This window comes from Daphnia carinata, chromosome 1 (genome assembly GCF_022539665.2).
Source record: "Daphnia carinata strain CSIRO-1 chromosome 1, CSIRO_AGI_Dcar_HiC_V3, whole genome shotgun sequence".
NCBI classification, from domain to species: Eukaryota; Metazoa; Arthropoda; class Branchiopoda; order Diplostraca; family Daphniidae; genus Daphnia; species Daphnia carinata.
This window is the reverse complement of record NC_081331.1, coordinates 14,142,117-14,165,276: the sequence shown is the minus strand read 5'-3', so window position 1 is coordinate 14,165,276 and position 23,160 is coordinate 14,142,117. Positions and strand designations below refer to the sequence as shown.

The 23,160-nt window shown below is 43.7% G+C and overlaps 3 protein-coding genes across 4 annotated transcripts; all 3 read right to left on the bottom strand.

Moving 5' to 3' along the window:
* Positions 1 to 846: 846 nt before the first annotated feature.
* On the bottom strand, positions 847 to 6,312 carry LOC130691089 (mucin-17-like). Its single transcript, XM_057513993.1, has one exon. It carries the CDS (start codon positions 6,310 to 6,312, stop codon positions 847 to 849), a length of 5,466 nt encoding a protein of 1,821 aa, XP_057369976.1.
* A 1,978-nt stretch (positions 6,313 to 8,290) lies between these two features.
* LOC130691088 (uncharacterized) lies at positions 8,291 to 9,190 on the bottom strand. Its single transcript, XM_057513992.1, has one exon. The coding sequence runs from the start codon at positions 9,188 to 9,190 to the stop codon at positions 8,291 to 8,293; it is 900 nt and encodes a 299-aa protein (XP_057369975.1).
* A 102-nt stretch (positions 9,191 to 9,292) lies between these two features.
* LOC130690931 (uncharacterized) lies at positions 9,293 to 19,964 on the bottom strand. 2 transcript variants are annotated; one of them, XM_057513803.2, is made up of 3 exons: positions 19,791 to 19,964; positions 14,621 to 14,812; positions 9,293 to 14,225 (listed from the first exon to the last, which is right to left on the bottom strand). In XM_057513803.2, exons 2-3 carry the CDS (start codon positions 14,796 to 14,798, stop codon positions 9,658 to 9,660), a joined length of 4,746 nt encoding a protein of 1,581 aa, XP_057369786.1. In that variant the 5' UTR covers positions 14,799 to 14,812; positions 19,791 to 19,964; the 3' UTR covers positions 9,293 to 9,657. The 2 variants fall into 2 exon arrangements, with proteins under 2 accessions (XP_057369786.1, XP_057369787.1); XM_057513804.2 differs by lacking the exon at positions 19,791 to 19,964 and adding an exon at positions 15,700 to 15,747.
* Between the last annotated feature and the right edge of the window lie 3,196 nt (positions 19,965 to 23,160).

The following is a 23,160-nucleotide window of genomic DNA, read 5'->3' as shown; positions in this document are numbered from 1 at the left end:
TAGCGAACGTATTGGAAGTGAGTATTAAAAAAGGGGAAAATGGCAAATTGCAATTCAAGATTTCAAACAATTTGAGAGAGAGTTTCGGATATTATATCATTTATTGCCTCGATTGTTTCAATATGTTCATTGCATTTTCCATTACATGTTGTGCCGTTTTCTGGAATAGTTCGAGGTAAATGGCCTCAACGACACCACGCACACTCGAAAAATATGGAGTTGAAACAGACGCGGACTGAAATGTTATAGAGGGAAAGCAGCACGTCCTCCTGCTGCATAACATAAAAACACACACGATATCGTTTAAGCATACGAATATGTAACACAGGATGCGAGAGAGTTTACAGAGTACATCGTTGCAATAAGCAATTACATGTCGGTAGATCTGGAATGAGAACCTTCAGTAACCTACTTATTCATTATCTCGATACACTTGCTAATTATTCAGGTGCTGTTATGACGCTCTATGATGCGTACAATAAGGTGCGAATATTTTTATGTTGTATTTGATAACATACTGTGCTTTTTTTTCTTGCGAATGAAACAAATAATGTGCTGGAATATTATACAAATGTGACTTAATGGTACTCCCCCTAAAATTAGTAATACAACCCAGGCGTGCAAACCCAAAAGCGAAAAAACAAAAATATACGCAAGGTTTTTTTCTTTTTACCCCAAAAATGCAACCACCTAAAAACGCATCCCATTTATGTAAACTACGTTGTTATGTTGGTTTTTTTTTTCTCTGTTGTTTCACTTCAAAGCTGACTAGTTCCCAGCACAATGAGTGTGTGTTAGTTCTCACATTTATCTGCCCACTTGTTTTCCTCCTGTGAATTCATAATTTTAACGGGCATAATGGTCGAGATGATTCCAATGGTCAGTCGTCGTTGTCTCCATCTCCCGATAAGGATAACTATCCAGCATGGCGAGAACGTCCTGTTCAAGTTGAAGCAGCTCAGCGTCAGGCTTCGATATGATCCTACGCCAATCGATGTGCCAATTCTGATGATGGCGTCCGTGAAAGGCGCCCGAGACTTTGAGGAATAGCAAAAGGGTTAGCGGGACGACTGCCAATATCAGAACTCCGCTGACGATGTAAGGGATTTCCAAGAGAGTCAAACAGCCAAAGATGATGGGCAATGCGATAAAGAAGAAGAACAACAAGAATCCGGTGAGGCTGATGGAGCTGCCGGATGAAGATACGCCGCTGATAATGCCAGCCGAAGAAACTGAACCATCGGATGACGACGAAGAAGAAGATGAAGACGATGATGATCCAGATGAAACGGGGATGAAGAACTGAGCTATTGGTGGTCTCATTGGTGGAGAAGGTACAACTGCTGGTTGAGGAGATTCCGTTAACTGATTGATTTCAAACTCGTTTATCGTCGGCTGGTCATCGATTGAACTGGGTGTCGTCATTGCTGCTAGGATTGTTGATTCGGTTGTGGCAGTTGAGGTGGAGATTTGAGCGCAAGGCACGCTGCTGTTTCCCGGAGAAACGGGTGATGGTGAAACGACATTCAGAATAGCTGAATCGCTGGCTGGAGCCTCTGTTGTTGTTGTTGACAAATGATAATAATTACCCATTTGATAATAACCGGGGAATAAGAATGAAGGGATTCCATAATAAGTGGCGAACGAATCCAAGAAAGTGGTAATGTTGAATCCGGTTGAAGGCGATGGAAATTGGGTATTGGGACGTTGCGGAATGAAGCCATTTCCCATTTGAAAATCAGATGGTAAAATGGGTTTGATTTGTTGCTGAAACAAATCAAAAGGTTCGCTTGTGATAGGAGTTGTTGTGGGTATTGTCGTAGTTGTCGGGGTTGTGGTTGTTGTTCGAGTAGTAGTTGTCGGGGTTGTGGTTGTTGTTCGAGTAGTAGTTGTGGTGGGAGTTGTAGTCGTTGAAGTGGTGGTGGTTGTCACAGGTCTGTTTGGGCTAAATTGTGGGAAAAAAGGGCCGAGGTAAGGTGGTTGAATAATTACAACAATCGATGAACCATCGTTTGAACTTCCTCCTGTGCTTATTGAACTTCCATTGAAATTGCCCATTTGATTTTCAAATATTCCGCTCGGCTTGTCCATCGGTTGGGCCAAATTGATCGGCTGGAAACTGAACGGCTTCTCTGTGGTGGTCGATACAAAAAACGGTGGCCTGACCACCGGTTTCATCGTGTTTTCCTCGTTGCTGATTCCGATCGGTTCTTGCATTCCAATCGAAGGTTTCAGCGTCGACATTGGAAGGGGTGGAACGCCATACGAAGGCTTAGGAGTTTCTGGTTTAGGTTTGAATATTTCTTCCGGAAAATAAAGCGGCTCGTTTGGATAGCCAAAATCTGGGCCTAAATACACGGGTCCTGTTGTACTGATAGTACTGGGCCTTGGAGTGGTGGTCGTTGTTGTTGATGGCCTTACAGGGCTTCCAGTGGGGAAGATGTTGTTATTCAACGGTCCGGATGTCACTGGTGAATCAGGTGGACTGATCGGAGTCGGAGTAGTTGCCGATTGCTGGCTATTCATTTGCATATTGGTGGGAACAAATGTAAGTCCGATTTGAGCTGTAGGAAATGTCGTACTGGTCGGTGTAGTTGAAATGATATTAGGTGGAAGGGTAGTGGGATGATTTGTGATGACAGTGTTCTCATTGACGTCAATGTTTTCCCAACCGAAATTGAGTTGGTCTTCGATCTCCCCGACTGCGTTCATCAAGTCATTCATGTCATTATCGGAATTGGACGGCTGCTGGGAAGAAGACGGGCTCGATGTTGTGGTGGACGAGCTCATAACGACAGGTGGCTTTTGGGTAGGTTTGGGAACTAGTATGACGTTAGCATCGTTGCTGATTCCTATTGGATTCTGATTAAATCCTGGAAGGTTAGCAACCTCTTCTTGCACAGGGTAATCGATATCTGGAATTATTTGGCCAATCATCAAATTATCGTTAGGTACAGATGTCCCTCCATCCGTGGTTGGAGGCCTCGATGATGGTCTAGTGGGTTTCGTTGTAACTGTTTGCTCTGTCGTTGATGAAGTTACAACAGGGATGAATGGAGGCTCAATTGTGCTGGAAGACGGAATGATGAAATTGCTCATTGGGCTCTCAGTGGTTTCAATCGGTGGCCTAGTTGGCGTCTGGATGGTAGAGATCATCGTTTGCTGAGATGGCGTATTTGTCTCAGTGCTGGCCGTTTGCTGTCCCGGCCCAGCAGTTGATGGTTTCATAACCACAATAACATTGCCCATGTCACTGATACCTATTGGATTCTGGTTGAAACCAGGAATGTTTGCTATTTGTTCTTGGGTGGTTGGGTAATCGATCTCGAATTCAGAGTCGGTTTCCTCAAATTCAAAATAGTCGGTAGGTTCAAAAGGTCCAACCATAGTTGTGGTAGTTGTACTGGTAGATGTACTAGATGTTGTTGGCCTAGTAGGTCTTGTAGGTCGCACGGTAGGTCGCATAGTTGGCCGTCTTGTGGGCCTAGTGGGCCGAAAAGTTGGCCTGCTTGTGCTCGATTCCTCCATTGGAAATGGCGTTGGTGTAGTGGTACTTGTCACTGGTGGCCAGGCTGGCCCTGACGTAATTACACCAAAATTACTTCCCATTTGCTGCTGATTCTCCATTTCGAAAGGACGAAATGTCGATATCTGTTGATTCATAGGCCGGTTGGTTGAGAACTCAGACGGCTTTTCCGTTGTGCTGATAAACGGCGGCCAGAATGGGCCAGACGTGACAACGCCAAAACTGCCACCCATTTGTTGTTGATTCTCCATTTCGGAAGGACGAAATGTCGATATCTGTTGTTGATTCATAGGCCGGCTGGTTGTGAACTCTCCGGGCGGAAATGGTTTCTTGGTTGTGCTAATAAACGGCGGCCAGAATGGGCCAGACGTGACAACGCCAAAACTGCCACCCATTTGTTGTTGATTTTCCATTTGAAATGGAGCAGAGGTCGACATTTGGTTCACGCTAGGCCGTTCTGTGCTAAACTGACCTGTTGGAAACGATGGTGTACTGAAGAACGGCGGTTGAACAGTCGTTGTTGGTTTCGGTATCAAAATGACGTTAGCCCCATCGCCGAATAACCCGATCCCGGGAATAAACGGTTTAATTGGTCCTGTTGCTTCTTCGTCTATGTAATCGAAATTAAATTGCTGATCTCCCGGGTTTGGTGGAGGAGGAGGTTTCAAGGGCTTATAATTTCCACCCGGGTATCCCCCACTAGATGGATATCCCCCACTAGAAGGATATCCCCCACTAGAAGGATATCCCCCACTTGATGGATATCCCGCACTTGATGGATATCCCCCACTTGATGGATATCCCGCACTTGATGGATATCCACCACTAGAAGGATATCCCCCACTTGATGGATATCCCCCACTTGATGGATATCCCCCACTAGAAGGATATCCACCACTGCTAGGATATCCATAATAGCTATTCATATCCACAGCAGCTGGTTTTTGAGGTTGATACATGTTCAGCTGTCCGGACGATCCAAACGAGGGAGAATTGTTATTCATGTAATAAGAGGATTGACCGTAGGATGGAACGCGAGCATCAATCTGATACGAGTTGATGATTTTCTTTCTATTTTCATTTTCTTTAACCTCTTCTTTTTCGACGACGGTAAACGGCAGTGATGTTAACGGAGGACTTTTGTGTTGATTTTTGTAGATGTTTGAAGGACGAGTTGCTGGTGAACTAGAAGACGGACGTCGGGTGGCCGCAGACGTTAAGTTGGAACGTTCCAATATCTGATTACCTTGAATGTTGCCCATTTGATATTCACCTACAATGGTTGGTTTTCGTTTATCCTGCCAACTAATTCCATTCGAAGATGGAGTCGTTACAGACGTAGCGTAAACGTTGCCCATTTGATATTCGCCCGGTTTGACTGTCGCTTTTGTCGGTTTGGGACGCGATTGCAATCCAACCTGGACGGGCCATTCTGGTAGACCCACCTGTGCAGGAGGAGACGGCCGCTGGAGTCCTACCTGGACAGGCCAATCTCTTATTCCAACCGTTACAGTAGGTTTGCTGGGCTGCTTTGTTCCAATCGAAGTGGTCGGCCAGGCAGTTCCTGTTTTCTTGTTCAAAGGTGACGGAGATGTGATGGGTTTCATCAATTGCGATACGACTGGTCCGATAAAATCCTCATCAGGATCGTGCATCCCTAACGGACTACCAATTCGTTTCCAATCGCTTGATTGGTTCACCTCATTCACTGACTTATTTGGCAGTTTGACACTCGTTCGATCATCTACATCAGGCAATTCGTCATAACCTTCTTCGTACTCGTATTCGTATTCATCATTCCTCTGGCTTTGTTTGTCACGGTTCAACTCAATCGGTGGCATTTCATGAAGAGCAAAAGTCTTAACCGGCTGGACGGGTGTTAGGACAGTTTCGACAGGTAAAGGTTTAACTGGTAGAACCGATGGCTTGACCTCTTCGATCGGGAAACTCTTGACCGGCTCGACGGGAGCCGTAACCGGTTGTTGCATCATCACTAGCCATTCCATAAGATTATCTTGCGGCCTATTCTTTTTGTTGGATTGCTCCTCTTCGCGTTGGTATTGTAACAGCAACGAATCAATCGGCCGAAGAAGTGGCTTTCGAGTTGTAGTGGTGCTTTTCATCCGATCCTTTGACGAAACATCCTGCGACCCATCCATCACCAAGTTCAGTGTAGGGCCGAAGGGACGGGTCGTTGTCGGTTCAACATTTTTTGCCGTCGACGTGTCGGATTTGTCGGGGAGATGGTCAATATTTTGGAAATGATGATGTTCGATCTTTGGATTATTTGTAAAAAACGGGCCTTTGGTCATTTGAATGCCATCTTGTGGTGAATCGGCGAGATTTGTCGAACGCTCTTCGTTTTCGTTCAAAATGCTATTTTCAAACCGGTGAGTTGTCTTCATTCCAGGAGCTTGCGTGTTAGGCCGTAGAGGAGGAGGATCGTCCAGGATCAAATTGAAACCTTTAAGTGGAGGTCGACTGGATGCCGGTAAACTTGTAGGACGAAACGTTTCCTTTTGGGTAGAAGGACTCGACAATTCTCGCGATCCTGGCACGTCATCCAACAGCACGTGTAACGTTGGTAAGAAAAGACGAGTTGTGGTGTCCGGACCTTTTGGCAAAGTTGTTGGTGCTTTTGTACTAGTGAATGCTGGATTACTTTTGTCTTTGTTTATTTTGTCTTTAATCGATCCGATCCGTGCCAAAGCCGCTGCGGATGTCGGATCCAGGATCAAGCACAATAAGAAGACGGCAGCCAATGGCCGTACCGGTGGCAGCATCATTGCACTGCTAAAATGTCGTCTCCAAACAATAAGATTTTATTTATAGTATGACACTTTGAGTAGAAGATGTATTAGCAACTCAATTCCTTCGATTGCTTCACTCGTCACGACACAACTCGCAATCATCCGTGTTCCTTGTCACGTTACTAATTTTCCACTTCAATGTTGTAAAGATTATTCTGCACTGCTGCTGCACTGAACGACAAGCTGTTTGATCATCGACACGACTAAACGGGCGATCAGGGAATCACTTCGCTTTTTATCAGTTTGCCTCCTCCGGGATGGCAATACAAAAGATACTGTACGTAAAGGGAGGGAGGAAAGGGACAAAAAAAAAAACAAAAGAAGGAAGGTAAAGAAAAAGACAAAGTGAAAAAAAAAAAAAATGAATTAAGATTGTGTCGTCGAAGCGGTTAGAGACGCCACGCGCGTGCATTCAGTTCTCCACAGGTGCAAGAAAATAACGGATGGTGGAATCGAACATGAAAAAACTGAAAGTTACAAGAAAATCTCTCATAGTGGAGGTGAACATGGCCCACCGCCAGCAACGAAAGTTTCCGTTCATTTTCACAATGTTTCAATGACGAAGCGACAACTACACGCTCAATGATTGCGTGCGGAACGCACCCACTGTCCATTCCGCCACCTCTTCTCCTTGTTGTTGTAACGCGGGACAAGCTCCCAAACAAATGAACGGTTCGTCCCCGTGATATCTAAGGACACGCCTGAATTCACGCGCTTCTGCCCAGTGTCTATTTTTTTTTTTCGAAACAAAAAAAATTCCGGCGATGATGCGCGAATTAATGTTGTTGGGATAGTGGTGGGCACTTATGGTGATATGAAGCTTGAATCCATAGCCAACGAGAGAGAACAGGCAATTGAAACCGCTACATCACCATGTACAACACACGCATATGTTACGCTTATGGTGTGATTTCTCGTAGTAATTTAATAATAATAACGGGTTAATGGATAAAAAGGATAAAGATTCATTTCCGGGCCGATGGGGAGGGTGAAGACTAGGGAAGAGATGTTTTGTTCTAACAGTCAACCACCTGTTGTTAGACGGTAATCAGGGGGACTGACTAGTGACTATAACATCGTTAGCATTATTTGTACTTGATAAACCAGGAGGTTCTTGTTTTATAGGCACTGCATACAACGATACGTATGTATCATTGCACTGCTGATATGATTCTCTCCACTGGATGTAAAAAATCCCGCGTTCAGTCGGTTGTGACCGGGTATCGCTGTTCAAATGACCGGCACGCTATTAATACCTGCTGTTGGCTCTTCTTTTTTGCTGCTGCTGCTGCTCATCTGTGATTTTCAATAGCCTTTTTTCGTTCCGTTTCTCAACTCGTAATGTTCGGTAATTGAGTTAACTTTTTATACGCTTATACTGTCAGAAAAAACATTTTCGGCCACTTAACATCTAAATAATGACGCATATAATCAACGGTAGGTTGTGCACCTTTCCGCGATTTTCAGGACAAAGGTAAATGCCCTGAGTGCATAGGTATAAAAACCCATCAAGCGTTTACGTGAATCGATTCGCAGAATTTCCATTGGCGCATTGAACAGCGTTTTCGTGGAATTTCCACGCTCCGGATGTTTATAGACTGCGCATTATTTATCATACGGGACGGGTATAATGGTTCTGGTATTAGCCCGCCACAGCAGCTGGATATTTCTCACCGTGTTCTTAATATATTGATTCAAATAAAATGACTGCAAACCCCTGCTATAACGTTTTAGTTTTTTTTTGGCGTGAGAATCGGCAAACAAAAACTGATTGCCATAGTTCATGTGAATATTCATTTGGTATTCAAACTGCTCGATTTATAATTACTGTATTTTCCCGTTAGTTTGATCTTTCCACCGTTAATACATTTATGACAATAAAACTTTATACGTCAATGATCCAAAAGGTATAGTCGAGATTCAATCGTACATAGCGGTCGTTTCAATGAAAAATTTAGTTGTCCACCAACCAATGATGACGATAGTCGGGATTGTAATCAGATGTAAGTTCACTGACTGATCTCCTCCGGCGACCTATGAAAGGGATTCCAAAGAGAGCAATAGCTGCATAGGCTGCCGATGCGATTCCGATGCTGATTCCGGCCCCACCTGCCCGTGTCAGGCCGTTCAAGATTCCTACATTGGGCGGTGCTGTGGTTGTGGTAAGGAAAGGACTCAGTGTCGTTGTGGTCGCTTTTGTCGTTGTGCTAGTAGTCACTTGTCGTTCTAGATTCTGTCGTACAGTCAACGTAGTTACCGGTGGGCTAGTAAAAGCCCTAGCGGTAGAAGTTAAAGCCTTGGTTGTGGTCTTAGCGATTGCAGTTGTACTTTGCGATGTTGTTTGTAACGTAGTCTCGTCGTAATCGTAATATTCGTAATCAGCGTCGGCAAATGAGGTCGTGTTGCTCGTCACGAGTTGTGACGTCGGTTTGGCTATCCACGTGACGTTGCTGTTCATTTGATTAAGACTATTAAGCAAGACACTTTTGGAAGTCGTTGTCGGTTCGGAATTGTTTTTGGTTTCAATAGGAGGGGTCGTCTTGTTAGTTACATTAGGTACAGAAGGTCTTATTGTCGTTGACGTGGAGGAAGGAACTGGCCTGAGATTGACAACAACGGCTGCTGGACGCTGGGGCTTCGGTGGAGTTGTTGAAGAAGATTGGGATGAAACAGAAGAGAAAATCATAGGTGACCTACTGCGACTCAACAGGGTGTAGGTAAGAGTGGCGGTGGAGGTAGGTGGGACAGGTAAAGAAGAAAGGGATGAAGAAAGAATGGGTGAACGAACAATAAAGGGATTGGCCATTTCCGTAGTGTCTTCCACGTTACTGAGCGCGTTCTGAACTGCAGCCATTGCAGACTTTTTCCCATTGATCAAACTGGTAATAATTTAAGAAAAAAACAAAAAATCATTAGCACACAACGTTATTATGCAAAGGAATGAAATCATTGGATTCGAAATACGATGGGGTTTATTCGATATGAAAGTGAAAACACATGCATTGTTCAGAGCAGTCCGTCTCGGTCATCAAGTCACTAAACTTTGTATGAAAAAAATATTAATGGATGAAACAACAGGTATCACGAATGATTGGATGGTGTAGGATATTATGTGGATGAGATTATGGATGAGGGGGATTAATGTACAGGTATAAATATCAGACTTTCTAATAAATATATGCACAACAGTCTATATATGTACGTCTAATATTGGGTAAGGATTTTAGCTGTGCAACGGGTTAAGGGCAATCCCAGTTGTTAAATTAAGGAGAGGCACAAACAGGGGCTGTTGTCAGCCGTGAAGGACGTAGTGGTAAGGGTTTAATGGAATCGTTTATTAGATGCGATGCTGCGCCGACGCCGCGCTGCCTTTTTTCCATCATAGTAAGTCGACGTCGAAGGTCCGTAAACGTCCTCCGAATTCAACGGTCCTGCATCGTGAAAAGCGTCGTCCGAATTGGACGAAAACAAATCACGATATAGAGTCGAGTAATGATCAACGTCCGTGTCAGCGTAATCTTGATTGACTCCACTGCGGTACAAGTCTTCGACGGTCGTGCTGTGATAGGTCGGATGATTGGGCGGAACGGCTGGATAATCGTCTTCGTGATAAGGCAAGTCTTCATCCAGATCCTTGTAATGATTGGGAGGTGGTTCTCCATACGTCGGTTTCTTTTGTGCATAACCGGATGTTTTCTTCTTTTTAGCTGGATATTGATTCTTCTTCTTCTTCTCCTTATTTTTAATCGGTCCGTAACTACCTGTACGTCTCTTCTTCTTGGCGACGACCAATGGGACCCAAATGGGCAACGTCAAAGCCAAAATGCCGGCCGAAGCCAATCCGAGAGTGTAGAAAAGAGCAAAGGGATCGACTGACGAGGCTGATGTAGAACTCGTAACACCTGCACCGCTTACTGTACCGTCATTGGATGCGGAGGAACCGGATGATCCGGACGAGCTGCTGCCAGATGAAGCGAATAAAAAGTTGGCCAAATTTGAAACAACCGGCACAGAGTCCGGCTGATTTCCTGCCTCTGCATCGACGACTATTGAATCAGAAGATTCATTGGTTTCATCATCCATTTCAGCTTCACCGGATTCCATTTGCAGTGGAGAGAAGATGGAACTTGGCGTCACGTCGTAAGGATTGATGATGACAACGTCCGTCGAAGTATTTATGAAATGAAGTCCTCCGATCGGTCGTTTGGTGGACACCAAACCGGATGCTTCTATTTCCAATTGTGTTACCAAATTATCTAATGTACTGTCCAGTTCCTCCGAAGAGACGCCTGTCGTCGAAACAGGACGGCTGGTACTCGACGTGCTACTGTAACCGCCAAACAATTGGTTGACGTCACTCGTCTCAGCCATCGTGGTCGTCGGTTGGCCAGTTGATTGTTGAGGTAACGGACTGGTCAGTGCAGCTCCTTTGACTATTCCAGCCAAGATATTGTTCTTTTCAACGGTGGCAGATACGAGCGCAGAATCCCCCGTCAAAGTGCTCAAATCCTGGACCGGAGGAGTCGTCACTGCGCTGGGAACTTTTGTGTATTTCGACATACCATTGGACACTTCAACCGGTGGAGGAACTGCTGGTTTCTGCCGAGGAGGTGCAGTGAAACTGGCCATGGTCAACAACGAAGAAGGTCGGCCGGCTTGGGGTTTGGCCGACACGGAAGCAGACGGTCGGTTTCCAAATTGTGAAATGGATTGGAGTTTGAGCGGCGGTCCAACAGGACGAGTCACAGATTGTGAATTAAACATGGACGTCGTTGGTCGGATCGTGGATGGACTACTAGGCTGGGAATTTGATGTCGTTGGTCGGCTTGCGGATGGACTACTGGATTGGGGATTGAAATTTGATGTCGTTGGTCGGATTGAAGTACTGGACTGTGAGTTGAAAGTCGGTGACGTTGGTCGAGTTCCTGGTGGATATGTTGACTGGGTGATGGACGTCGATGACGTAGGCAGGATTGTGGGTTGTGCGGTGGACTGGAAGCTGGACGTTGCCGATGATGGCCGAGTGGCCGGTTGGGTAGGAAATGATGAAGTGGTAGATGATGATGCCGGTCGGATCGTATTGGTCGTACCAGAACCAACAAAAAGTCCATTTTCAAACGGATCGCTAAACCATTGCGATAAAGGCCTTCCGGTGCTGGTTGGTTTCGTTTCAGTCAATCCAGAAGTGGAGGATGCGGTTGATGTGATCCGTGAGGGCACGTCTTTAGAAACAAAGAACGTAATACCCGAGTCGTCTTCATGGAATTGAAGAGGCGTCGACATTTGTTCGTTAGACATTGGATCATTGCTGTCATTGACATTGGCGATGTCGTAATCGTAAGATTGCGTGGTCGTCGTTGTACTTTGACTCGGGAACCTAGAAAGACTCGGTTGAACAGGTGGTGCCCTGATGGCCACGTAAGTGACTGGACTGTTAGTGACTCTATCGTTAGTATTGGTCCAATTGGGCATGATCGGATCTGCTGCGAAGAGGCTAAGAGTACTTCCACTTCCGATGGGTGGTACTCGAGTAGCTCCTGTTGTTGGCTTTGTCGTGGTGGGGCCAGTAGTCTTCGTCGTATTCACAATAGACGGCGCTTTGACGAAGAATATGTTTTCCCTATGCTCCGGTCCGTCTTCTATGATTTCTGGTCCATAGATATCTTCTCTATGCTCCGGTCCATCGATATCTTCTCTATGCTCCGGTCCATCCATATCCTCTCTGTTTTCCGGCCCGTTTACAGGTGGGATGTTTTTATTATTGCCGTTCATCATCATCGCTTGAACGAAATTGGCCACTATGTCGAAATCATCGCCGGATGGCGAAGTGTCGGGCAGGATGTGAATATGCGGCGTCACTGGTTCTTGATACGCCATTGCAACGTTCTCTTCTGACTGCGTTTCTTTTTCTTCATAATCGGCCGCTTCGGTCGACGTGCTACCTGACGAAGAGGTTGATGGCCCCGTGTCGTCGTAGTATTCCACCATCTCTCTGTTTTCCAGGATGTCATCTAATGCGCTGGCCGCCGAATAGAATAAAGGCGAATGGTTTTCATTGTTGTTGGTCTGAGTATCTTCTTCATAGTAAATCGGTCGGTTAACAGTAGACGGCGCTACCGTGGTAGTAGGCGGGATAACGGTCGATTCAGCAGCAGAAGAATTGTTGGTCCGTTGGAATTGAAACCACAATGGCCGATTGGTGCTGGCCAATTTGTTAGGATCGGTCGTATGAGGTGGAATCGCAGCCGCTGCTTCCTGGTCGCGATTTTTCCAATTATCAATCGATTCTTGTAACGATTCTTTGCTGACATTCATGTAGCGTTTGCCCATCAAAAGAGCCAGCACTTGAGCGTCTTGTATGGCCCGTCTGCGGTCATCGGTACCAACGAATTTCGGATTGGGTTGCCAGTCTTCCTCGTATTGTTCATACTCCATTGAGCGCTTCTTTCTACGACGGCCCAGCTGCGCCATGGCGGGCAGCCAAGCATTGACCGTGCTGGCCAAACCCGCTAACATCGGAATGGCGACGAAACCAATCGTTCGGATTTGGTTCCTGACAGCGCTAGTCGCTTTATTTGTCATTGTGCTTAACGCTCCCGGAGCTCTGACCTTAAGCGGCCTGTTTTCCGGTTTTGGAGTCTCTCGTACGTTCGTTTTTGCAACCTTGTTGACATCAAGGATCTCTATCTTCGCTGGTTTGTCGGCTATGTTCGTGAAGTACGGCCCGGTTGGTGATTTAACCGCGCCAACTTTGCGATCGATTAGCGGTTCCGATTCGGGACGTTCTTGTTTGTCGGCCATGTTATCTGATTGCTGTTTGGGCAGTTCAACGTCATAGCTGCGTAAATATTCTTTTTCCATGGCCATCAACGGTCTACCTGTTGAAACATATCCTTGCGTCGGCACTTCGGTCAAGTAAAACCCGTTGAATTGCTGTTGTGTCGTAGCAACTGGACTGATGACGTGCGGACCGTGATGTGGTTGATGTTTCTCATCCGGCTGATGGGGATGTGGTGGATTCATCGTTAGAGTTGATTCTTTATTGCGATTTCTTTGCGATTCTCTGAGAGCTTCGATGTAAGAGTCTTCGTCGATGGTAGAGTCGGGTGTTCTGGCCTGTTCACTTGAATTCAAATTTAAAGTAGGATCTGGAATTATGACGTTGACCACATTGACGCTGAGTACGTTAACAATGACAACGTTGATGATGACAGGCTGATATTGAGATTGACTGCTGTTTCGAACGAGAGCTAAATCTACGCCCTCGCCCGTTTGCATCAGATTGCGAAGACGGGCGAGGATTTGCGGTACTTCTTCCTCTGAATCGACTTGAGCTTTGACGACATTGACCAAAATCTGTCGATCTTCGTCCGTGCTCTGTTTGTCCATGACGCTGAAAATTGTTTCTTTGATGGCGGTGTCGGGTTTATCGACGACATCGACCACTTTAGGAACCAAATCTCTTAGCCAGGTAACATCGGGTGCAATGAAAGCCGATTTCTGAGTCTTTTCCTTCTGAATGACGATGTTGAAAACAAAATTGGTTTGATCATCTTGGTCAACGCTACGTGGCGTTATGGTCCTTGTTGGTGCTGGAGGTGAAGGTGTCGATAGCGAGGATGTGTTGGATGTGGTTGTGCTGGAGGCATGCTGTGCGTGATCTTGGAAGGAGGTGAATAGAAGGTTGACATTGTCGATGATATGAATTTCAGGTGGTGATTTGGGGCCAGTCGGGTGTTGGTTGCGGGCACGGATATCGGGCGGCTTTGCTGGTTCTCCCTCATTCCACCATCCGCCATACCTGAACTCTGTTGCTTCATCGCTCTTCCCGTCATCTCGGCCGGCACTCACCACACTGTCAGCATCCAACAGGCCAGCCAATGCACCACCTAAACATTAAAATAACAATTAATCACGCAATCAACAACGTAACGATGTGCAGTAGGAAATGTCTGGTCATGGGGATTGACCGGTAAAATTGAGAAACAGATGCCATCAGCTTGATGAGATGGATATGATTCTTTTACAAGCCACTTATACTGGAGTCGATGTTCATGTTGGTAATGGCGTATCGCACATCGTTAAGAAATCAACGGTAAATGACTTTGAACGATGAAAGCAATTTAATGTTCATCCTCTAGCATTTATTTGCTGCAGGGCCATTTAGTTTGATTCATTTTCCATCTTGTTGAACTGTAGTTTTTGTGGTCATCACGCAGAACTCAATTTCTACAAGTCTAACAGTGGTACTATAATATTTTTTACGTCTATATAAATGCGTTACCCTCTTCTTGTTGCGGCGTTGGGGCCGACGTGACCATCTGGGGCCAGAGGCCGGACACGAGGAAAAACAGGGCAACCGTCAGTCGGTACGACATCGTTCTTCGTTTTGCACCAATTGCTAATGTGAATGGCGATCTTGATACTCTTGCCTTTATCACCGCCGTTGCATCACGGGACATTATTCCGACAATAACTGTGAACCAACGAAACAGAAAGCTATTAGAATAAAACGTGGACCGATGACAAACCCATATTCAATAATTAAAAGCAAAAACAAGCGGATTGTGGCTTAGACGACAGACTTTCGCTGGCCAGATGGTAAATTGCCGTAATTAAGAAGCTGCTGCATCAGTAATCTTCAGAATGTTCACCCTACACTCACCAAGTCACAAGGAAATTAAAACCAAAAGAGGAAAAAAAAAAAATGCGGAACAATAACAGAGTCATCATTTTTTTTTTTTTACGAAACTGAGAAGAAGAAAAAGGATGAAGCCGTGAAGGTTCTTTGCCTCTTGCTGTAACGGCTGTTGGTTTCTTAATAAAATCTGAGCATCTCCCAGGAAAGAAAAATCAACGACCAGCCAAGGAAAAAAAGTAAGAACGGACGCAATGACGCATTACAAAGCAACTTCAAGTGGCCGGCGCTACACGACTGGGCACCCAACATCCAAAGGGAATTAAAAAAAAAGGCAGGATCTTAATTGGAAAAAGAGAACGCGAATAACGACCATCGCATTACCCGTGACAGCAAGTCAACGTTTTAACGGACAAATCAAAAGGCAGAAATCAAACAATAAAAACAGTTGAAAGAAACCCCAAAAACAGTTGCTTTTCTTCTTTTCCTGTTAGGTCCAGCCGTCTTTTTGAATATATTCAATACAAAACAATAATGGCGGTGCTATTTCGGGGTACTGTGTACACACCGCTACACTGTGGCAACAGGAGGCAGTCGAGTGAAGGTACACCAACGTCACACTGTTTCTTTTTTTCTATACCCCTTTTCCTTTTTTTTTTGAGTGAAAGATTTGGCTCGTCCCGTTAAAGATATAACTGTTATTTATTTGTTGTCATTTCACTTACCCAACACAATTTGGCCTGTGACTCGTCCCGGTAACGAACGTGATTGACTTCTCCTTGTGCTAATTTAACAAACGAAAAGCTAAATAAGTTGGAAATGACATCAGCTCTCTGTTCGTTGTAGAAATCTATTTACGTTACACTGAATTCGGTATGGCAAAGTTTCACGTGAATGTGTTGCACGTTTAAAGAAGACGAGAACTGAAGATCACGATGGAGTAAAAAACAGAATGCGCACGGGGGAGCTGAGAGACTGAAAGTGGCATCGAGCAACCAGCTGTTTATATAGAAATTTTTGTTTGCTCTAAGAAAACACAACACGATGGTGCATGTGTATACCGTAAATTCACCAGTTGGTGGGCGGTATGTTTTTTTTTTGTTCTCTTCGAAAGAAGTCCGCCCACTGAACGGGAGTTGTACTACACGCGCCAAACCATCCAAGTCTATTAGCAAAAAAGGTAACAAGTTTTATTGTGGGAACGAAGATGAAAGCTGATCTTGCAATATCCTAATCATGTTTTTTAATGGATTTATAAAGCTCGAAAACAATGCTTTGATCGACCGTCAGGTCATCTTTTGTTTTGTTTATTGCCTGAATGTCTTTGATAAATCAAACAGAGTTAGATAAATAACTAAAAACAAAAGCTGGTAAACGCAACAAAGGCAAACTAATGAAACCAAATCAAGCGGTGGAACGCGCTTTGTGTTACGTTTGAACTGTTTTATTCTAATTGGAAATCGGGAGGTCCATTAGGCCAACCATTTTTGAAATACACCCAATATTTGAGCTGCATCGCGCTAGCGCTGTTGCGTACTGGCGCCATAGCGATTGTGTTAAATATTCGATGTATTTTAAAAACAATTGATTTTACGCAAAAACAAACTACTTTATCGAAATCAACGTTTAATTTTGAATGTTCTGGGTGATTTTTATCGCATTCTAAGAGTTTTCATTTTTTTGCGGATTTTGACAAAAGTGGGAAGGCTATAGCCTTCTCACTTTTTCATTTTTGGCCAAAATCTAAATTTGATTAAAAATACATGATTCCGATTCAAAATTGAACGAAGATCACAAATATGTCGTTCTTTTTCCCATTAGGTCAACCGTTTCTGAAATACACCCAAAAACAATGCTTTGATCGACCGTCAGATCATCATTTTGTTTCGTTTATTCTCTGAATGTCTTTGATAAATCAAAAAGAGTTAGACAAATAACTAAAAACAAGAGCTGGTGAACGCAACAAAGATGAACTAATGAACCAAATCAAGCGGTGAAACGCGCTTTGTGTTACGTTTGAGCTGTTTTCTTCTAATTGGAAATGGGGAGGGAAAAGTATCAAATAACTGCTATCCGTTTACGAGGACTAAAGCACATTACCATCCGTTTGGCTGAACAATATGAGAATGAGAAAACTGAATACAGTTGCTTCATCGGTTCTATCGGAATAACATTAGGATTGTTCGTAAACGATCTTTAAACGAAGTGAAAGAAATATCGCCACCTCACTAAACCTCTTCCTGATTAGAAAAAACTGGACAATCCCTACGTGCAAGACATTGGTTCTATTGACTATAACGATGGGTCAAATTGTTAGAAAGACTTGCGCTGGATGGACTGTTCTTTAAGATGGGGATCAACCACTACTATCGTCACACATGGCCTGTGCCGGTAATAAACTGAAGAAGATCTAGCACTTTCAAATTTTAGTGTAGTTTTGTTTGTTATTCTACATCCTTTTGATGTAGTAATAAGCAGGCGGATGCGATTTTCGTTTCTCGATGCGATGCAAAAAGAGCAACATTTTATTGTAGAAGAACGTCGTAAAAAAAATGAGGTAAAACCCGTTATGTATGGAAGACCAACATCTATAACCCAAATAAACCAATATTCATATTATGCTAGTCTAACAATTTGGCATCGAGAAGTAACCAAACAAAACAATTCCCTCAATTTTACTAAACAAGCAACCTGCTATTGGTTAAAGGGGATCATTTCTTCTTTTTATTTTTGTTTTTAATTTCATGTTGTTATTCATTTTTTTACATGAACGCGTTTAAAACTTGCGGAGGGCAGCAGCGTTCTCTGTACTGAACACCGGCGGCGTGAATATATTTCTTACCCCGCTAAGAAGCCCAACTTGCATACGCTTGGTGCTTCGCTACCGGCAATGGATGCAACGCTCCATTGATTAGCACCTGCTTAACTTCTTCTCCTGAAGCCGAGGCAAGTTATCATGGTCGTATGCAACTCAAGAGTTTGCTGGCTAGTACCGTTACATCCTCTCCATATACTCAGTGCAGCGTGTGAATCACCTTTACGTTGCCTAGTTACAGCAGGAATAGCAAGGAAAGCTTATCTGTTCTTGTCAGAGTGCATCTGAATACAGAAATGGAAGTACCTTTTTAGCCTAAATATGTTGGCAAAAATTTTTGAACTAACGATATCCTCATTGGGCTCTGAATAACAAGTCCGGCTGCCAACTTTTTACTGGTAGAGCGAAAGAATCGCGGGCTATTATGCATAAATAATAATTTTAGTATGACAGGCAAATAGTTTTGTGCCGTTACGCCATTGCTACACGTGATGAACACGCAGGAGCACGCAAGGTACCAGACATGGCGCGCAATATTCCCTCCGGAAGGATGCGGAAGCGTGAGATCCCCTGGCGTGCAACTGACAAATCATTCGTGGCTGTTAGGTCATAATTAATGTTTTGCCAGTGCGCAATACACGGCGGCCTTTTTACACAAAGTGAGATTTCCTTTGATAGGGAAATTGCAAAATTCTTTTTCTTCTTGTTTTATTCCCAGGATAGTCCCCCTTTTTTTTTCTTGTGTTTTTCGTGGGCAGTAATAATATAGACTAGTATATTGTACCACAGAATAGACAGTCATCTATTACATTCGGTTTTCTTCCGGTCTGGACGAAAGGAAAAGGAAGAAAGGGACAACAAACCCACCAGACAATATGCCATCCGACAGACAAATGACAAAGCCACATAACTTGGCCACCTGTTCAAGATTACTATCTACACATATGGTTGGGTGAACGCATACCTCATCAACCCTAGGCACAGGCTGTACACATTGTTTCACGTATTGGAAACATCTTTGTAATCTTTTGGGGTTAGACGGCATGCAGATTAAGGAACTTTTGTTTTTGGTGCTAGTCAACCATCAGATAATTGAGGTTATAATTCTAGGTTTAATTCTAAGCCAAAATGCCAACGTCCTGTTGCATTGGTGCGACTGGCCAGTATAGTTTGTGGTATTAGATACCCTAATAAGACCGACCATCAATCAAAATGAATAATTCACTTGATATAGAAATAAACAAAGACACAGAGTAACAGTAGTGTCAATGTCAATGAACAGTGACGACAACAAGTTCGAGAATGAGACGACACGTCCTCTCGGTTTCGACAACTTCACCGCAGACCGGCATCCCAAACGTTCGTGGAGCAACGGCCGTTACACGGAAACGCTGCATCTAAAATTTATGAGATTATGCATGTGTATCCCTTTCGTTTGGTCGTCAACGTCCATTTTTGACGGTTAGCCAACAGCAGAGAAAAAAAATTTAGTTGCTCAAAAAATCTTTGCCGACAGCAAAGGCGGCCACCGCATTTTCCCTTTTTTCTCACAACACGAAGACTGACGATGAGGGTCTGTGTACAGTTAGAATGATGGTATACAAAGCTTGCTAAAGGCAAGGGAATTAGCTTTTCAGTTTCATTGACGTGGAAGACTTTTCACACAGAAACAATGGAGACGAGTGGCTTTATTTCTTTGATGACCGCAGATATTCGTTATCTGTAACAATACCCGCCAACAGCAATTTCGAACGTCGTACTATGTTGGGCAAAGTTTAAAAAAGAAAACTAACCGAAGCTCATCAGACCTTTGGCTAAACGATGGAGCTTTTAAAAAAAAAACAATGGTCGCTCGTCTAAGAGCTGTCAGACTACGTGAAGCGTGCCGTGTGTCGTTTCAAGCAGTGTACGTACATAACGCACCTGTTTGTATGCAAGCTTACCTGGACTGTAAGAGCCAAAAATAAAGCAGACAAAATGTCGTGATTGAAAATGACTTACCGCAGGCTGTCTTCACGAAAATAGTAACGCTAAAGCGATAGACTTTGTTTGTTTTTTTCAAGTAGAGGACAGAGAGAACACGTAAGATTTATAGCGGTGAGTTATTTAACGGTTCCGGAAATAACAACGTCGTTTCGCCTGGAAGAAGTGAACAAGCAAACTTCACGGTTATTCGTGTTCTCTTTGTTCTTCCTCAGTTTGAGTGATACTATTTCAACTGCTGTTGACGTGCGTTTACCTCGCAGGTCTAGGCACACGCGGGAGTTTTGATCCGATCGGTCGGAATCGAATGCAACTACTGAGCCCTAGATTCACGCCTTAGCCAAAGATATATCTCAGATGAGGATGTCTGTTGCGAGTAGGTGGAGCCAAGGTATACAATCAAGCCACATACATCTAAAGGCGCTAGCCCGAAATATCACCGTTGTCGTAAATACCTCACGCTATCTACGTTGGCACAAGAGAAACGCTTCAGGGTATCAAGAGCTTCGTGCAAAAAACACGCACTATTAGATGATTTTCTCGCTCACGATAATAGCAATGTCACCACCATCTTGCCAATGCCATTCATCTTCAAACGCGTTCTAGTTTCCTCGCGTGATATATGTTGTTCAATTAAGATGTAAGATCGTTATGCTTTCCGCTACTTAACGGAACAGAAACGATACTGTACTTTGTTTTGAATCGTGGACAAGAAAAGTTGCAAATGAGTTCGGCTGGGTTCTTTTGGTACTATCGAATATTTATCATATCGACGTCCGAAGACGTTATGTGGATGGCTTTTGGTGGGAATGCGAACGTGGGCAATGCCGATAATTAATTAATATGACATAAGAAGGAGAGCGGTATTTTACGGGGCCCTATTCATTCAGCAAGGGCAAAAAGGAAGTCATAACTTACCTGCGCTCTCCTGCTGAGTGAAACAATCAACAACAAATGTCACCTATAAGATAAATCATTGAACAAGACTACCGGCCCAATAGCCCAGAATCATTTGGCTGTTATCCACGTGCTTGATGAAGACTTGCCTTCCAGCGGGTGGATGGGCAAATGTGGCAAACAGTTTCGACCTAAAAGTTCAGTTTTACTAACGGATACTTCAGGCTGTGCTACAACGTTTTTGCTCAGCCAAAAAATGCGCTGATTTGCACATTCATCTATAGAGCAGATCATCAGCAAGCTGTAACATTCCATGCTGGCTTTATGATAATAATCACGACTGCTACGTTGGTGCGATGTTGTATACCGTTATACCGGAAAGCAGGAAGCTATACACGACCATCTGTCTTGCCAATGTTATGGCCGTCAACAGTCTATCATTCGTGTACTCTTTTACCTGTTGTAAGCGTTGCGGCATGGCGTGGATGCAAATTACATGTTGCTCGAGTATGACGCCATGCCTTACTGAACGCATCCGTGGAATGTGATATGAGTATCGTCAACTGTGCAACAGAAAGAAATGAAAAGAGATATCGAAGTCGGATTGTGGCCATTAAAGAAGACGAGGAAACACTCATTCATTATTTTTTGACAGGTGGATTGGTGAAAGTCGGTCGTCTTTTTCCCCTCCCAACTATTCACACGAACGTTAAGTGGAAGTCAAACATCCAATGGCGAGAGAGACCACTGATGAGACACTTTAGAACAAAGCAAACAAGACCGTGTTCTTCTCGATGCGCTCTGATGCATGTTGTTGCTTCTTTCTTGTTTTTCTTGAGAAGAAAACTATTGAAACCCGTAGAATAATTGCACCACAGCTTGCGTGAATGTAAGAATGGTCAGCGGCTATAAATGGTGGATGCCACGGGAACATATTCACCTGTTAAAGCGGACGTACCGCATCACTGAATAGTTCAGCGCCAATCGATTCTTGGAATACATTTATTGCATTAGTGACTAAACCCATCTCACTCGCATTAAACATAGACCAATTTCAGCTATATAAAAAATCGTTAAAATGATCTTTAAAACAAAACCCAAAGGAAATAAAACCTCTATACTTAAAAAGAGATCTAAGAAGAGGTGATCGAATGAGGTAACATTCAATAACACACCGACTAAATACGTACTGTTATAGGCTAATCACGCACTAGCAATGGTGAGACAAAACACACACCTCAGATGGCTTATGGGTAGTGAAATCATTTGGGGTTTTTACCTGGGATGCCATTTCTTAATTTAACGATCATAAACCGCTATAGGGTTTGGAAATAATTGTACATGTCACCTATCGATGGTGCCTCCGTTAATGCTGTTCCACATGATCAGAAAGCCAGGAACAAGAGGATGAACTTTGAAAAGACGTGGACCAGCATCTCATATATATTTTTACTGTTTTTAGCTGAACACATCGGATAACGGTGGCATAGCCTTTACATCGAAATTGTTGCCTCACAGCTATGGGCTAGTAAGATCACTAACGGGATTTTTAGGTGTTATTTTCGTATACAATAAGGCCCCCATGGATGTTATTGGAATGTGTGTGAAATCAAAGGCACAGCTATTTCAAGCTTTATTTTGTTAAGGATCAGTCTTTAAATTTTGAAGTTATGAATTAAAGATTGCTAGCATATGGTTATGCTAATTATTTCAAATCACAGTTATATTGATGTATAGTAACGATTGTTGTATTGGATTGACTCGGATCTCCCAATCACTCGCAATCATTGGCAAATAACGGGCTTGTTCTTCTTCATCACATGTCTTTGCTCGCCAACTACTGTTAAAGACAAAAAAGATGAAGTACGGTTAAAAGAAACGCCTCATCATCTTGCATATATTTTTATTAGAATAGATATGGGTCAATGGGACGTACCTGTACTTATACAATAATTTGAATATACAACTTTGTTTTAAATACCATAGGCTGCTGCCTTAAAAAAACGAATAGTCACTTGTTTTCCAACCAAAATAAAATCCCCTAAGCTTTCAACGGCCACAGCCCACGCAAAAAGGGGATAACCGCAGTCGTGACGTCAGTGCACCAAGAAAAATAACGTAGCTATTGCACTCCGGGAAATGGAAGAACCGAATTTGTGATAAGAGTGTAAGAAAAAACTCGATTAGATTTACTATAATGATGATTTTCGTGACGCGTTAAGCAGCTGTTATTGTCGTTTGCTCGGTGATGAAGAAATTACCATAGTCTTCCTCAGTTCATTTGACAGTAGATCCTGTCGATTTATTGAAATGAATGTAAACATTTATAATACTAAGGGGAACAACACCGCTGTTCTTTTGAGTGTGTGCTGAAAACAACAACCTTCAAAGAGCTACGCATGTAAACATGGGTCCTGTCGTGTAGGAGGGACAGCAGGTGCAGGACCGCTGTGAAATGTTGACGGACCAGCTTGTCAAACTGATTGCAGTG

What these genes read in the sequence shown, in the direction of transcription:
- LOC130691089 (XM_057513993.1), bottom strand. Translation starts at nt 6,312, where the DNA reads ATGATGCTGCCACCGGTACGGCCATTGGCTGCCGTCTTCTTATTGTGC.
- LOC130691088 (XM_057513992.1), bottom strand. Translation starts at nt 9,190, where the DNA reads ATGGCTGCAGTTCAGAACGCGCTCAGTAACGTGGAAGACACTACGGAA.
- LOC130690931 (XM_057513803.2), bottom strand. Translation starts at nt 14,798, where the DNA reads ATGTCCCGTGATGCAACGGCGGTGATAAAGGCAAGAGTATCAAGATCG. An exon ending in AACGCCGCAACAAGAAGAGG is followed by an intron (nt 14,226 to 14,620) that starts GTAACGCATTTA and finishes TTTAATGTTTAG; the next exon opens with GTGGTGCATTGGCTGGCCTG.